Source organism: Cupressus sempervirens, chromosome 9 (genome assembly GCF_028749045.1).
Source record: "Cupressus sempervirens isolate cs-2001-9-10 chromosome 9, ASM2874904v1, whole genome shotgun sequence".
NCBI classification, from domain to species: domain Eukaryota; kingdom Viridiplantae; phylum Streptophyta; class Pinopsida; order Cupressales; family Cupressaceae; genus Cupressus; species Cupressus sempervirens.
Genome location: NC_143126.1, coordinates 262,915,450 through 262,934,226, shown reverse-complemented (window position 1 = coordinate 262,934,226; position 18,777 = coordinate 262,915,450). Strand labels below are relative to the sequence as shown.

Sequence of the window (18,777 nt, the reverse complement as noted above, 5' to 3'; positions counted from 1 at the left end):
TCATTTTCGATGCGCTATTTTCATAGATTCCAACTTGGAAAAAGTAACCTTGAGATTTAATGAAAATAGGCACCTCGAAAACAATTACTCTTGACATTTAATATGTTGCTTGAATTTATTTTTCTTTTCTCAAATCTCCATCTTAAAAAAATTATTAAATAGTCTTATATTATTAATAAATTTAGTTTACTTTGTTTTCAAATAGATCATTACACTTCTAGATAACTAAATTTAGAAAATATTTACATATTTAAAAAAGAAATATACATAAATGACATTGAAAATAAAACTTTATAAAATAAGAAAGAAACTTACCACTCAAAGACACCCCCTTTAAATTTAAAACCGTAATAAAAAGGAGTCCTGAATAAAAAAAATAGGTCGCAAAACAGCTCATGCGACCCCTTATCCGCTGTTTAAGCTGTTGAATAGCAGAGCAACCCTGTTAAGAGTGTTCCTTGTTTGCAGCTTGGTGAATTAAAAAGAATGGCGTCATGGTAATTTGCGCATGTTGTCACTAGACTCGACTACATTCTCACACAATCGTACACCACTTCAACATAAAATAACAAACATAAGTGCCAAAAATTCTTCGAATCGGAACGAACAATTATATTCTTGAAAGGCTTTCAGTATGCATTGATAGATCGGAGAAAATGAAGAGCTTCAAGGAATTCTCGCTGCTTCTTACATTACTGGTAACGCTTATCAGGCCCTTGAATGGTGGCAGTGTGACACTTATAGAGGCTAAACAGCTCAGAGATGAGGTGGACCAACCTTTTCTTTCATTTATTCTGTTAATTTTCAGTTTTAGGATTCTGTTTTTTATAAAGGATCCTTAATTTTATAAACTACTTAGGCTTTTTTATATAGCCATTCTGCACTCTGTTACTAAGCTGTCGATTGGTTTTCCTTACGTTAATGGTAAATCTTATTGTGTTGTGTTGCCCTGGGCGAATGTAAAAGTCATTGTACATTTCTCATTTATTTGTGGTAAATTCTATCCCTGTCACTAGACCTTTGTTTTAAGTGTCACTATCTATATTAGTAACATCGCCCAGGAATTGCGGTTTGATCACGCAAGAACAACTAGATGCAGTGCATCACTTGACTTCACCCACGAATGTGTTTTCAGGGGTTTCGACATTGGATTTTGGTATGAAAGTGCTATTTAAAACATAAAGTCGAGGTTTACCGGTTGATCAGCTTGAGATATTATGCTAATTCAGTCAGATCAAACTGATAATATGATAGGAGGACTTGTGTGGAGGCTGCTGCATTCTGTATTTTTTCCGTATGTTCGGGCTTTAATGTAGTGTACTTCAATTTGATCTTAGCTTTGAACAAATACAACTCGCCAGGAGATATATGAAATAATTGTTGGGAGTACTAATGAGTGAAAGCCAAGAACATTGCAGTCAAGAGAGGATGACAGCCACGAATAGACATTGATCAACTTGAGACATCAGGCGGTTCTTACGTTAGTTCAAAATAACAATATAAAGAGGTTAAAAAGTATTCCATCATGTTCAAGGTATTTTTACACAACGTGGTGCACTTTAATTTGATCTTACCTTCGCCAGAATATCAGACCAAAGATACTGATTTCTTGGCAGCATTCCAAGTCACTCCTAAACCTGGAGTGCCCCTCGAAGAAGCCGGAGCAGTAGTATCTGCCGAGTCTTCCACTGGTACGTGGACCACTGTTTGGACCAATGGACTTACCAGTCTTGATCGCTACAAGGGGCGATGCCATGATATTGAACCTGTTCCTCGAGAGGAAATACAATTTATGGCCTATGTAGCTTACCGTTTAGATCTTTTTGAAGAAGGCTCTGTGACTAACCTGTTTACTTCCATTGTAGGTAATGTATTTGGATTCATAGGTCCTTCTCCCCATTCCGGTACCTCCCTGCTCAGTCAGATAAGGTATCTAGATCAGATAGATAAGGAAGGAGGGAAATCCCTAAACCATTTCCTATGACCATTGAAGGGGCATAACCTTACCGTTGTAAAGCAATGCCGGGGTCTTTCTTTAATAACCGCTCGGGTCAAGTGAAGCCTTTGCATCAGGATTGCCGTCTATCTCCTTTCTGCATACATAGGCTGAGTGCAAATTTCTGTGATATATATATATATATATATATATATAGAATACTTTATGTAAATAAATATGAGGGTAGGAGCTATGTGGTTACTGGAGTCTAGCCTTTGTTAAAATTGATAAAGAAACCTTTATTTCCACATAACTGTACTCAGAGCATTGGCAAATAAACATGAGTGGAATCCCACATTATCTAATTAGGGAATGCACAAACTAAAGGAATATACTAACAACAACAATGGAACTGAAAAACACATAATATAGAAAAAATATTAAACTTGAGATAATTCAATTGCAGCTGTTCTTACATTCTCATAAATATGTTGTCATATATATATATAGATTTACATTCCCATACTGAAATCTATAATCGACCATAAACAATTAACTATAGTAATTATGATCATTAGCTTTCATTCTCTCCCAGAAAGAACATTGGAAGAAAAACTGTCGTTATTCCATACTCTCTCTCATAATGGACATTTTGAAGAAAATCTCCCAAAAATGTGCTGCAATCTTTATTCTTCAATTATTGTTGCAATCACACTGTGCGTCATTCTGCTGGTGCTATCTCCAATCAAAGTTGATCTAACTATAGTTGACTATTGTGAGTCATTCACCTATTGCACACTTCAATCATGACCATAAATGGCTATCTTTTCCCTATTTGCAATTCTCACAACTCTAGAACCTGCATCCCACAAATCTGACAATATTGAGGAATAAACAATGTCCAAAGCTATCACCAACAACATGTTCAAAACCTCAAAAAAACAAACAATGCCACAGTATCAATCATCTATGTGAAATTTCCACCCGAATCAATTTTACACATGCCAGTAAACATCCCTTTTGCAATAACAACAACATCAACATCAACATCTTTAAAACAAAGTATAGAAATTACTTCCTCCAACTTCACATTTAGTAGAAATCTGGGAAGAATGATTTTTGTCATATTGATTACTTTTGTTTGAATACCTTTCTGACCATATCTGATATCTTGCACCAACTCGAACCGTAACTCTATCCAAAATTTGTTTTCACCTATAACATATTTAATGTTAAGATTTAAGTCCATAAATTAATGAAGATAAACAACAATAAGAAAGAGCCAAAACTGAAACAATAAACACCAACATTACCATGGGAAAACCCTTCTAGAAAGAAGGGAAAAACCTAGCCACACAACAAAAATATCATTTTATTGATCATAAAAGTTCATGTGTACAATGCCTATCACTTGATGCGATATATATAACTTAAGGAGAGACTTCACATTCCAACCGAAGGTCTCTCCAATTTTCCTAAAATGTGTCTCTTTATTACAATTACAATTACAACTCTTCGAATTTCCATGCCTCAACGCATGTCGAATGACACATGTTATTACATTTAATATTACAATTTAACAGAAGTGTCCTTTTCAGCTGAAGGTGACAATAACGTCCATATTTCTAGAGATAAAGATCTCTATCGCAGCTACAATCTTCAACATTTAAGGCCTTCATACTTTGGCCTTAATTTGGTCCATTTGGCTTTTCATTCCCTATTCATGATTTTCTAATCCCCAACTTTTGTAACCCATTCTTTTCATGATTTTCAAACCAACATTGTCTCTAAAACAACTAGCAACATTTGCATAATCAACTGTATTATCATCACATCTTTTAAGATTTGTAGACTCAAACCCATCATCACCTTGCTCACACACAACTTCAACAAATGAAGAACACACACCTTCTGTACCGTGTGAAAGATCAGAAACCAATGGTTTTGACCTTAAACATTCATTGCATGCTACTCATTGTTTATTCTCCTCTTCTAATTTTAGAATTTCTCTTACTTGTGAGCTGTTTTCCTCTTTTACTTCTTTAGCTCTTCTTCCAAATCATCATTCTTTTTCTTGACATCATCAGACAATTTTACCCTTTCTTCTAATTCATCATTTTCTCTTTAACTTATTTCTACTTTTTGGAAAATACCACAAAAAGAAATCTAAATCTTTATTCAACAGAAAATATTAGAAATTGTGCAAATCCTGATATCCACTCCTCAAAACCTGATTTCCACAGTTCAATAATTCTTATTCGGTCCACAAACATCATCAAATGACACTCAACTGAAATCTCCATCCTCTCTTGACTGCACAGCTTTTGATTCAGCCTGCTCTATGCCCATTGTGCTCTTATGCACTTGACTAATCCTACCACAACAATTAAGATCCTTTTGGGCAGCTTCCTGTGCCTTTCCTTCCATCTTTCTCCAATGTCTTCACAAATATCTTCAACTTTCTTGATGCAATCTACTCTTCTTCAAGACTTTGATGGTTTCCTTCTGCAAACTCTTTTTCAGAAGAGTTCTTTACATCCTTCCCTTAAGATGATTCCTTTCAGATTGATTGTAACTTCTGCAAAACCTATAACGTACAAACAAAAAGCAACAATCTTAGAATTATCCATTGATATCTTTTTCTGTGCAGTGATTCTTACAACCCTTGATACTTAATTCTCACACGGATGCCTTTATACTATTGGTACTGATCTTAATCTCATCCAAATGAATCTTCTTTCAATCTAAAATTAACTAGCGATCTGAAAAGTTGTGATTAAAAATTATGACACCTTTTTTTTTTAAAACAGAAGACTCCTCTGTTTTGGACATTGGCCGTTCTTCTTACAAATTCAGCTTTGCTTCAGGTGACTTCATACCACTGATCATATACTTCCAGAAAATACGATCTGCTCTGATATGAACAACAGCTTGTTTCTTTCAAAGAATTTTATTTCTCACTTCAACAACAATAAATAATTCCTTCCTTCGAAACTTCAACAGCAATCTGAGCATCTATCTCCTACGGGACCTTTCAATCTGGACTTTGATACCAAATAGAGAAATATAGAAACAACAATAATAAAATTGAAAAATGCTTAATGCACAATATAGAAAATATAACAAACTTAAGACAATCATATTGTAGTTAATCTTCCTTAAGAAAAAGAGGGTTGTAATTTATCGTCAAGAATGCATTATATCATGAGAGTTGGTTCAGAGAAAGAGATTGCGGCACAGCCAGTTGGGTCTGGAAAGGGATCAATTCAAATGGAATAATTGCTGACTGTAGATAACAAATGTAAAGATTTCACAGCATTTTTTTTTTGAAAGATGTGGGGTTGTAATAGTCCATCAAGTGCTGTCATCTTATCATATGTATTTTGCAACATTAGGCGTAAACAAGATTGGTTAGTATGGTTTACACTGTGAATTGGAATTGAAATCTGGTCTACTCATTATGTGTGTAAGTGACACAAGGAGGGCTTGAACAGCTAGGGCCAAAGGCACACCTAGCTATCCAAACACCTTGCTGAGTAAACACAACGAAAGCAAACACATAGAGAACAACACCAAGGAGGGAGAGATCAAAACACTTTTATTGATTCATCAAGTTATCAACATACATGCCTAGCTGTAAGACCTTCTAGGTTATGACCAGATACAAAATACAACTCCAAGATCTATGATCCAGCTTCAAATTCGCAATTCCAGAAACATCTGCGCTGAACTCTTTATGTCTCTCCTAAACTAAACCAAATACCTCTACTTATACTTGTCAAAATGGGTTACAGAAGATTCTAGAACACTACATAATAGAAAGGCCGACCTCAAAACGATCTGCACTCATCCCAAGATAAGATCCTATCATTAAATTAACGATCCAAATTAAATACATAAGTCTGCTAAAACTAAGAACCAATCATAGATAAACTCAATCGAAGAAGGCCCTGAGCATCAACAAATATTAGGTTCACTCGGCACATGAAGGAACGCTTGGTCAACACTGGACAACTTGGTTAACACTGGAACTTGGTTAACATTGGTGGTTATCACTAACACTTCTTGAAATCGGCTAACGTTGCATGTACTCGGCTAACATTGCGGGTACTCGGTTAACACTGCAGGTACTTGGTTAACATTGCAAACTTGGTGAAAAACTGCCAGAATGAACAAAAGAGCAGGATTACAAGGCAACCTAGGATGCTCCTGCATTAGAGAACCAGGGTTGAAAGAAATGATTGTCCTGAATCATTGAGATGTCACAACTTGAGCTGAATCGAACTCAGACTGAGAAATCCATGTAGCATTTTTAATGGGTCTATTCTTTCACTTGACCAAATACTCATAGTAATATTTTCCTCTTGTGCTTTTGCCAACTCTCTGATCCAATACCTGTTCAACCTCTTCAATCTGCTTTTTAGGATAATCATCTGCTACAGAAACTTCATCATCTGACTCATGATACTTGTACAAATCAGCAACATTGAATATAGTAGATATATCCATGTCATTAGGTAGCTCAACTTTATAAGCATTACTGCTATCAAACTTTCTCAAGATCTTACAAGGTCCAAACTTCTTCATCTTCAGCTTACTGTATGTTCCAATAGCAAATCTACCTTTCTTCAAATGAATCATCACCTCAACACTAACTTAAAAAACATGATGTCTTCTAGACTTATCAGCATTCTCCTTATACTTCTGATTACATCGTTCCAACTTCAACTTCACTTCCTCATGCAAAGACTTCATAAAATCAACAAATTCTCCCCTTCAACACTTCTCTTCACCAACAACATCCCTCAAATCTGATATTTCTCTAGGCTGCATTCTATAAACAATCTCAAAAAAGTGTTTTTCCTGCACTCCTAGTCATAGAATTATTATATGCAAACTCAGCTTGTGCCGATACCATATCCCAATTACTCGGCTTATCTCCAACTAAACATCTCAACAAATTACCCAAACTTCTATTCACAACCTCATGAAAGTACTAGGTGCTTTAGTCAAACCAGAAGGCATTACCAACCATTCATACAAACCATCTTTTGTCTTGAAAGTAGTCTTCCATTCATCACCTTCTTTGATTCTGATATGATTATAACCACTCTTCAAATCAATCTTGGTAAAATACTTTGCTCCACTCAAACAATCTATTATGTCATCCATCCTCGGCATGGGAAACCTATACTTTACTGTGATCTTGTTAATAGCTTTGGAATCAATACACATTCTCCATTCTCCATTTTTCTTAGGTGCTACTATAACAGGTACAACACATGGACTCAAACTTTCTCTGATCAAACCTTTCTGCAACAACTCATGCACTTGTCTGTTAAGTTCTTCATTCTCTGTAGGTGTCAATCTATATGGTGCTTTGTTTGGTAAACTAGCTCCAAGAATCAAGTCCATACAATGACTTATACCTCTTATTGGTGGTAAACCGTTAGGTATATCCTTTGCAACAATTTCTTCATACTCATTCAACAATCTTTCAATTTCTACTAGTACTTGGTCAATACTACTAGCTTTTGTTGTCACTCGATTACTACTAAGCTCTGTTACTCGATTTTCATTGTTTGTCACTCGTTCATCACTATTTTTTGTCACTTAGTTATGACTAGCATAACTCGGTCTCCTAGGAATTATGGCAAAACATATTTGATTCTTCTTCATTTCCTTTTCAAATTGCTTTCCATTGATCACACAAAATCGAACAGTAGTACAATTAATCTCATCTGGACTTTCAATAAAAGGCAACAATACTTGTTTTCTTCTATTCACCCATAGAGTATATTGATTCAATCTTCCATCATGTATAACATATCTATCATATTGCCAAGGTCTATTCAACAAAATATGACAACAATCCATAGGCATAACATCAGATAGGACTTCATCAAAGTAATTTCCAATCTTGAATTTCACAACTCATTGTTCACTTACCAATATCTTATGCTCATCCCTGATCCATGAAACATGATAGGGTTTAGGATGCTTGAGCCTCTGCAACTGCAACTTTGTAACTAGCTCTTCTGATGCCAAATTTGTTGAACTTCCATTGTCAATGATCACCTTGTAGCATTTTCTAGCCATCTTACATTTGGTTTTAAAAAGACTTCTCCTTAGGAAAAGTTCCTCATCAATTCCCTTATTCCACAAAGTTTTTCTCACGATTAGATTTCCTCCAGCCTCAAGTCCACTTGGTGAACCCTAATGTCTCCTTGAATCATAGCATTTCTGTTACCTTGTTCATTCTCACCAGAGGATCTACACTCAAAGCATCTATGCCCTTCTTTGCCACCTCTAAAACAATTACCACGAAAACCACCTCTAGAATAAGAATTACTTCTTCCTCAGTAAGCACTAGTACCTCCTTAGTAGGAATTACCACCTTCCCATTTTGTCTTGCCTTTGCCATCACTTTTCCATTCAAATTTGCCCTTATCTTGCATAGAATTGTCAGATTTGCCACCTTCTCCATAAGATCTACCTCTGCTTCTCTAGAATCTACCACCTCTACCTCTGTCTTTGTTCATGCTTCTTTGTCAAAATCTCCTCAACTTTCAAGGCATATTGATATGCTTCTTCCACACTTTCCAATTTCACAAAACTTATTTCATCTTGAATTCCAGAGCTCAATCCATTGAAATACCTGGCAACTTTCTCAACCTCATCATCTACATGTCCAGATTTGATGTTCAATCTACAAAATTCCTTAGTATACTCCTTTACAGTCATGCCCTTTTGTCTCAAATTTTGCATCTTTCTGAACAAGCTAACTTGGTAATCAACAGGAAGGAACTTCTTGTTTACCTTTTTCACCATTTTCAGCCAAGTCTTGATCTCCTTTCCTCTCCTTCGCCTATCATTGTGCAAATGCTCCTACGACAATGAGGCATGACCTTTCAACCTAGTAACTGCAATTTTCACCTTCTTATAATCAAGAACGTTTTCAAACTTAAAGAACTTCTCCATATCAGAGATCTAATCCAACACAACATTGGTGTCCAATTTTCCATCATAAGGAACAACTTCTACAACAGGCTTTGAATGTGCCCTAGACAATACTCTCGACAATCATTCCTCATCTTGATTTTCTTCAGGTTTTGGATTAGGGTTTGGTGCCATTGCTTCATCATCACTCACATCATCAAAATGTGCTCCTCTCCTCTGGGCCGTCTCAACAACATGTAATTTGGCTGCAATTTGTCTCAACATGTCCATAATAGTAGTGTGAACATTTCCTTTGCTGCGAACCATCTTTACAAACAGGTTCTTGCAAGATCGTAACCCTCTACAAGTTATAGGTCAAATTCACAGATCTGCCACCCTACAACCAAATTCAACTTAGAGTTCTATACGATCCAATCTCCACAAGGATGAACCTCAACCTTTGATACCACCTGACAGAAGGAGGGGCTTGAACAACTAGGGCCAAAGGCACACCTAGCTGTCCAAACACCTTGCTGAGTAAACACAACGGAAGCAAACACACAAAGAACAACACTAAGGAGAGAGAGATCAAAACACTTTTATTGATTCATTAAGTTATCAACATACATGCCCAACTGTAAGGCCTTCTGGGTTACGGCCAGATATAAAATACAACTCCAAAATCTATGATCCAGCTATTACAATAATAGATAAGTCGTCTATTATTAGTTAATGGTTATTTATTGTAAATATCTTAAGGTTTAGTTTGCTTTCGTTTTTTGCTTTCTCTAGAATAGAATGTTTCTATTCTTTACGATCGTTTTCTAAGGAAACATTGACTCATTCTTTTGTATATATTGACCTTTCAGTCTTTGTTAATATCAAGCAAGTATTTTACCAATTACTTCGTAATATGGTATCAGAGCTAATACTTAATTTTTTTTGGAAAACTTTATAATTACTTGTTGAAATTATTTGTTTAAATTTTTTCAAAATTTTTCAGTCGATTTTCTCTAAAACTCGCCTAGGATTTTTTGCCTAGAGAAATCTCGAGCTAGGGTTTTGCGACTCCTCTCTAAAAATTGCGATTTCTTTTTGCGTCTAGTTCTGCAAATCATGTTTGAATTTTGTGGTCGTTTTCCTCTGCCACTGTGGTCGTTTTTTATCAAAAATCTGGAAAAATCATGGTCATTTTTTATCAAAAAAATCAGGACTAGGCCAAATTTTTTCTTTGAAAATTGCGACCAACAAATCACATTTTTGGTGGTGGTATTTGGCGTGTTTGTGTCGATTTTCTGCATATTCGTGGCTTGTGTTTTTGGCCTCGTTTTTGGGTGATCTGTGGCCTGTGTTTTTGGCCCGCATTTTTTTTGGTGCTATTTGATGCCTAAACAGCGTACGTTTTACCACAAAACTTCATTCTCTCTACTTCAATTTCCAAAACGCTTGTGTTTTGAAACAAATCGGGCATTTTCAGACTTGCAAACACCATTTTTTCGATTGTTTTGACCTCCACATCTGCTGAATTTTTTTGGCTCGAAACCCTAATTTTTGGGGTCGGATTTTTTTTTGTTTTTAGATTCTTGGTGGGTTTTTTGAGGTTCAACTGGGTTGTCTGTTTTTTCTTGGTGCCTCGTTTTTTGTGCCTCAATTTTTGAGCCAGTGGATCCAAAAATCAACAATATATTCCTTCTAGGTTTTTTGAGCTCTCTTCTAGGTCACTTTTTGATTCTTTCGAGTCTTCTGTACTTTTGCCTCAAAGTACGCGCCTTCATAGATTTTCACCGTTTTCATTGAAAAATGTGTCATGGCATCTCTGACAAATATTCTACTCGAGCATAACTCCAAATTCAATGGTTGCAATTATGGCACCTGGAAGCAGTGCATCATCGCAATTTTTGAATATTAGAATACTGATCAACTTGTTTTGGGTGTTATGAAGCATCCGACTTCGCCGGATCCTAATCAAGATACATGGGATCTGAATAATCGAGAGGTAGTGATGCTTCTCAAATTATCCGTGGTTGATGATCAGCTTTCTCAGATTCCATCTAGCAAGATGGCTGTCGAAATCTGGACACATCTCAAAGGTCTTCATGAGACTTCTGACAAGAGTAGAGCCTTTTTTCTGAAAAACACTTTGTTTTCTATTGTTATGGATGAGCGCACCATGCTCTAGGCACACCTGAATCGGATTCAGGAAATCCGTGATCAACTACTTACCATCGGTCGCAAGATGGAGGAAGAGGATATTGTGGTTATCACTCTTCAAAGTTTACCAAAATCCTATGAGCATTTTATCGAGACTCTCCACATCACATCTACTGGTTTTGATCTGAAGTTCACTGATCTTTGCACCCCACTGCTTCAGCAAGACCGGTGGAAACAACAGTTTGCTAGCAGCTCCAGTTCCACCTCCATAGAGCAAGCTTTTGCTGCGAAATCCTTTCAAAAGGATAAAGGCAAGTTTCAGCAACCATCTCAACAAAATTCTTCTGCTCCAGCTTTAGATGTTTCCAGAAAGAAGAACATTTAATGCAACTACGACCACAAGTTTGGTCACATGAAGGTTGAATGTCGGAAATGCTTAGCTGCCCAGTCTAAGCAATCAGGGTTGCAGCCCAAAGCGAATAGTGCAGAGCACATTGAGCTGGTGGAATCTGCCTTTTACGCCTTCATGGCTAAAAGACCTACAGATCATGTGAAGTCGTCTGCCTGGTACATTGATTCAGGTACCTCTCGTCATTTCACTCACTGCAGAGACTGGTTTATTGACTACCAGCCTTATTCAGACTTTGTTACTTTTGGTGGCGGAGAAGAGTACACGGTTGTTGGTAAAGGCAACATTCAGATTTAGTCTATTGGGAGGAATCTCATATTCCTTGATGTGTACTACGTTCCAAGGATGGAATTAAATCTACTCTTAGTCAGTCAATTGTTGTGACATTCTCCACACTTGGCAGTCACCTTCAGTTCACATCAGTGCACCATCATTGATCGGGCGACTAAGTCTGCTGTTGCAGTGGGTTTTGAGGATCATGGTCTTTTATCAAATTCACAATTCCAGAAACATCTGCTCTGAACTCTCTAAGTCTCTCCTAAATTAAACCAAATACCTCTACTTATACTTGCCAAAATGACTTACAAAAGATTCTAGAACATTACATAATATAAAGGCTGACCTCAAAATGGTCTGCACTCATCCCAAGACAAGATCCTATCATTAGATTCACGATTCAAATTAAATACATAAGTCGGCTCAAACTAAGAACCAATCATAGACAAACTTGGTCAAAGAAGGACCCGAGGATCAACAAATATTAGGTTCACTTGGCACATGAAGGAACACTCGGTCAACATTGGACAGCTCGGTTAACACTAGAACTCAGTTAACACTGCTGGTTATCACTAACACTGCTTGAACTCGGTTAACACTGTGTATACTCAGCTAACACTGCGGGTACTCGGCTAACACTGTGGGTACTCTATTAACACTGCAAACTTGGTGAAAACTGCCAAAATGAACAAAAGAGCAGGATTACAAGGCAACCCAGGATGCTTCTGCATCAGTAAGAGAAAAAATCATAGTCTGTGTCCTTAAGACTGGGTGTCCAACAATTGTGATCAAATATAGGGAGCTATAAACTAATTAGCAGGGAAATATATGGGACAATGTGATGATGCCAATATTAATTGAGATATTTTGTAGCCAAGCTGTGCTTGTAGCACTGGTAACAGTGATCAGGTCAATTTGTTTTAGGGAGTCCAAGTAATAAGAACCCCAACTAGTGCCAATTTTGTGGGGGTAATGAATGATAGTATTGTGATGTATGCAACACAGTTTATTATATGACAGTTACAGCTAACAACATTTCAGTACCTGTATCCATTGGGGCATCCTACACTATATAGCTCATTCCTTTGTACAGGTCAAAGATTCCAAAAGCTACATCAGCACTGCTGGCATCAACTACTTTGCAAACGATTCAACAGTTAATTAAAGAACATCAGTACCATGAAAGGAACAGTTTCTGCAGACCCTAATCTGGTTTATGATAACTACAGTGGGGAGCATCTTCAACCAATATATAATTAGTGATTTAGCTCCTATGTTACCTAGGAAGGCATTGAATTATTTTGTCGTTGGCCCTTACTGACTACTGTTTGAAGAGATTTTGAAGGATAGAAACTGCTATAAAGGTTCTTAATGGTGATGTGGAAGAAGTTAGGCAAGAAACTATGTTAATTCTTTAACAAACACAATGACTGAAACCAAATGCTTGAAGTGCTGATGAAGGCAATTATATTGCTCAATAACAATCTTGACATTGCTATAATAAATTCAGAAGATGAAGAAAATGCTATGAGTATTATGAATAGGCGGGACTATTATCAACAAATGATAGACCTATCATCTGCAAACACCTATGTAGTTTTCCAGAATGATAACTCATGTAATCAATTCCACGATGCTAGGTTTTGAAATAGAAAAATAACTGTTGCAAGTGTTTCTCATATCCTAAGGATTCATGTTCTTTTCAAAGTATTAAAACAAGGATTTGTTCTGTAGCACCTATTCATAGTTTTTACAGCATACACGCTAGCTAGCCTTTAAGTCTAAGCCACTCAAGGTTACTTTTAATCTTTCTTTCCCGATTCAACTATGTTCATCAAACTGTGCATGTCAATATGCTAATTGGACAGGAGTAATGCTCTTAAGTCAGTTTCAGTGTGGTCTCATTTTTCACAAAGATTCCACCTTGGGAGGCAATAAATGTGATTGGAAAATTTAAAATGTGAATTTCATGGAATAATTTTATGAACAAATACATGGTACAATTATGGATCTACGTTATGATCTCTTAACTGAGGTGGGTATTCAATACAACCTCTTTAACACACTTGACAAACATTCCCACCGTCTACAATGGTTTCCAATGCTCGAATGCAAGTGACTATTAAGAACAGAGGCATTGGTACTGATAAATGCAAATTAAATGTATAAACAAGCACAAAATCTAGAAACACACATGTATCCTGAGAAAACCTACATCAGGTCAAAATTTTCATTCTAGAGAGTAAATACTTCCTGATACACCATATTTCAAAGATCTACAGTTGTTTACAGAAGCTAGTCAGTCTCCTGACAAGCTCACACATTGATTTTGGAGCTCTAAACACATTACATTGTACTCTGTTGTGTAGACTTGACACACATTACATTGCTTTACCAACAAGAGTGTCCACTTTCTTCTAGATGTGAAGGTTCATAACAAATCCCTCTTGATTCACAACCATTAGAAGACATAATATCAAACACCAAAAATGGTGAAAATCACTTTACTTCCAGTTTCTAGATCTCTGTTCATTCAGAATGCATTTGCCACTTTGCAAGTGGCAAATTGGCCTCCAAATGAAGCATTTACTCCTTTGCCAGCCACAAATTTGCCAGGGTGAATGCCAGTTCACCGTGAGGCAATTGTAGGTTTGCCACTTTGACAATCATTCAGCCCAGTTTTACCGAACGCCATAACATTTGCATATTAGACTTGAGATGTTCCTGATTTAAGCTGGTTGGCCAGCGTATCTTTGGACAGTGTTGACATCCCTTTATCTTGGGCTGACCTTTTCCTTGGGCCAATCTTTTAAGGTGCATTTATTAGTATGGTTCATTTTCGTGAGGAAGGCATTGGAGTGTTTTAATTGCAATTGCATCTAGTGAATGTGACTCTGAAATGCAAACCTTGAAAAGGCCTCATATTTGTAAGATGATACCCTCACAAGATAATTCTTCATAGCTCGATATTGAATTCACCTGCTCAATCTAATTAGTTCAACTTGCAAGCTTAAGGGCGATACATAGAGTGCATAACATATCCTTTTCTGCATGTCTGAAGATGGTGGCAAAGAATTTCGATACCAAGAAGGGAAGCAACTCAATCAAGCTTGAATCATTGTTGCCGTGGATCTAAGGGATTAGATCAGGTCTATGTTTTGGAGCATAATTGAGCTCATTGCCAATATTTCAAACAATATTAATATGCCAAGGAACAAGTGGCTGCTAACTGTGCCATTTCCAGTACACTTGACACTAATCGGTTTATTAATAGGAAGGAGCCAGCAACCTCTTGAACCGAGGCAGAACTGAGGCATACCAGTCAATATGAGATCTTGATTATTGACTGCATTCTAAGGGCCTGGTTGTTCATATGTGAGGATGTTACGTCTAGTATCTAGAAAGGTCCCCTACTATTTGATGGGCCTGGGGAATGTAAGCAAATCCAAGCCGTAGGAGATTGCTGTAAGCATCTAAGGCGTAGGATATTGTGCACTACGTCATATGGTTAATTTCAATAAATTGCCCCTACAATTCTATGGGCAGAACAACTAGACTAGCTACGTATGGGTGCACATGCCCTTTATTAATAAGGCCAAAACAACACTGCCCGGAAAGTGGCTTTTGCCCAGGATCAATCAATTAAGAGAAGAACTGGCTACAAAAGGACAACATTTACCTTAAATAGATAACTTAAAAGGACATCATTTACCTTAAATATAGACCTTAAAAGGACATCATTTACCAGTGAATAGATACCTTAAAAGGACAGCATTTACTGGCGAATAGATATCTTAAAAGGACGGATTTATGTATGGTATTCACAGGATCAATCTATTAAGAGAAGAACTTGTTGGTGTGCAATTTATTTTTGTAAGTTCTGAACTGAGCAAAGATCATTGTTAAATTTCAAGGTTACCCCATGTTTTGAGGACATGTATTATACAGGACTAGGGGATGTGTTTTTGGGATGACAATTAGTTCTGCCAATTTTAGTGATGGCTAGGGGATGAGAAAGAGGACAACTATATAAAATGTAAAGAAAATTTTAAATATATAGAGAAATTTTAAATGTTTATATGAAAACATGGATAAAGCATGTCTAAATAAATTATAGAACCTTAATATACAACAGTTCAATTCGTGCTCAAAATACATTATCAAATTGTGATACTGCTATCAGGATTCAACTATGTAGTTTTTGAGTCAAAGAGTTTGACTCAAAAACTACAAGTTAAATCTTGATAGTTGACTCAAAAATTACAAGTTGAATCTTGATAGCAATATCACAATTTGACTTGCCACAGAAAATGTCTGCTACTTGTCACATTATCAAATTGTCAATACTCTATATGCATTCATAATTTAGAACTCATTGTTGATATGCATGCGATATTAAAAAAATAATATACAAAATAGCCAAAGGCTACACTTCTGACATCTAGTTCCATTTGCAATAAAGATATGAAAACAAAGTGCACTGCTTCCCTTAATCTGGATCTTCCAACATTGCATTAAAATTAGAGTCCTCCGAGTTGTTGATTTTCTCGGTTCGATGCAAATTTAATTGCGCTACCTGTCCAGTATGTGTGTTCCAAGGGCAGCTATCTCTCTTTATGTGGATGAGAAATGGACATGGGACATGTCTATTCATTATTAATTAATTGATATAATAGTTTATTATTTAACTATTCATACACATATATTTATATCACATATATAATATATATAACTTCAATATAGTTTCATGAGTTATCCAACTAATGCTACCGAAGATTAACACTCCCTCTCAGCTAGGGAGGATAAACACATGACCATATATTACCTGAATCTAATATAAGAATATCTTTGATCATAAGATATTCAACATTTTGATACCACATTAGATATCATGAGCATTGGCCTCCAAAATATCAACATATGATATTCACCAAATACTCTAAGTAATAATATTAAGAGTAATGACCTCCTGGATGTCAAGGCACATGACATTCACCAAGTACTCAGTAATTGCCTTCTAAATGTTGAGTTGCAAGATATTCAGCAAGTACTGTGAGTAATTGCCTCCTGAACATCAAGTCACATGATATTCACCAAGTACTTTGTGTAATGGCCTTCTGAACATCAATTTGCATAACATTCACCATGTACTCAAAATGTTTATAAGGTATGTGCACATGCATCCTCATAATGCGTACCATATAAACATCCACCATGCAAAATATAATCTATCATGATTTGCATAGACATCGTAATATATCAATCATAATAGAAATTTAAGTTATTGTAAGATCGCCACTTTTCATTAACTTCTCCAATTACAAGTGATAATCATTTGGAAGGCATCACTTCCTCATGATGTACACAGGGGGTAGGCCCATTAAAATCATAGTCACAGACAAGGACTTTCAAATTCCCTCTGAATATCAATTATTTGAGCTCTTCATCCAAAGTTGCCTTTGATTAAGTGTCAGACTCCCTCTGAATCTGACATCGATCTCCCTTTTCCTCCTTATATTAATGCCTAGTATATAGTCTCCAGGAGAATTAGTTATGATTTTCCAGATCTTGAAACTAAATTTCCTAAAATTATAGTCTGAGATGACATACATGGATCAGTTCCCAAGATTTGTAACTTATCAAATGCATACACAATTGGCTGCTTCTCATGTCGGTCACCTTTTTCCAGTGAGATGACTTCGATATCCTTACTTCAATGCATGTCCTCCTTAAACGACGATTACACTTTTATTATCCCATGAAAATGCGTATGATTTAATTTCACTTTAGTCTGCCGAGTTAGTGGTGGGTCCTCCATAAGGCGACATTTCGTACTCTGAAAATTCTCATTGTCCAGAGGGTAGTTACAAAAACTAAGCAATAAATTCCTCTGAATGTGAAGCGATGTTAAGGGGGTAGATAACATTCTCTGTCCTGATTTCATCATTTACCTCCTCTGCCATTGGTTGGACTCCGACTGCAAATGCCACGTAATACTCTACCCGTTATTTGTGGGTATCAAAGATTCTTTTCGAGTGGGTATGCGTCCATTTTGTTTAAAGCAGTTTGCCTCCACACGAGTCAATGTTCACGGTGAATAGAATATCAGATGAAGGAAATCTGAGTCGACTGGTTATCCACTTTGCCATTTAATTCAGTCTCATTAAGCTTGATTTGTAGTTCATTTTCTATCTTATTTCTTTCATTTGCAAGATTTTTACCAGCAATTCGATAAACTTTCCTCCAAGCCTCAACTAAAATTTCCCATTGTTCAATCGGTCTCAAGGACTGAGCACACATCTTGGACAGGTAAGTCACCATTCTAATGTCATCCTTGGTATAAGAATCTTTTAGAAGAGAAGAATTCAACTTGAGGTTTTGGATCTAGATATGCAGTTACTGCCATCACTGTCATGATTAAAAAGAATCAAAGTGTAAATGGGAGAATGATCAGAAAGGGGGGCAGGGTACACAACAGCTGGAGAGTGCCCTCCTTTGGACTGAAAGGAGAAGAAAGAAGAATCACCATACACCCTATCAAGTCTGCAGAAGACTCTATTTCTACCCCCTTGATTGTTGCACCAAGTGTATCAGATAAATGTATTTCTCCTATGCTCAAGAGGATCTAGGAGATTAAAGCATCTTTTGAATTTAAGCCAAAAATACTGACAATCAGTGTAGTTTGGAAAAGTATGCATCATTTTATTGAAAAAATGTACGCACTCTTTTGAAAACCTTTGTAGAAAAGTTTTACAAACTTTTATTCATAAAAGCTTTTGTCAAAAAAGGTAAAGTTCTTTTTGAAATTCTTTTATTAAGAAATCTGAAAAAACCAAACTATATTTTTGCCATTTTTTTGATTTGGTTTTTTTCTTGAAAATCGTGCATCTATACTTGTATAGCATGGAGGCAAATTTTGTCCCAAATACTTATGTGAGCGAGATATGTCGAATTTTATATCAAAATTCATGGAAACAACCTCCCAGATGCAATTGTGAGGTTTGTTTTCACTCAAAATGCGCTGAATAACAAAGGTATTCCCTAGATAAAAAAAGAAAACCCCAAG

General features: G+C 36.4%; 1 protein-coding gene across 1 annotated transcript in view; it reads left to right on the top strand.

Annotated features, from left to right (window-relative positions):
- Positions 1–326: 326 nt before the first annotated feature.
- LOC149538458 (Glycosyl hydrolase family 47 protein) overlaps positions 327–18,777 on the top strand; it is a 187,914-nt gene continuing 169,463 nt past the window's right edge. The window contains exon 1 of the mRNA XM_089799786.1: positions 327–767. Coding sequence (XP_089655912.1) covers positions 657–767 — 111 coding nt within the window. The 5' untranslated portion in view covers positions 327–656. The remainder of the gene's footprint in view (positions 768–18,777) is intronic.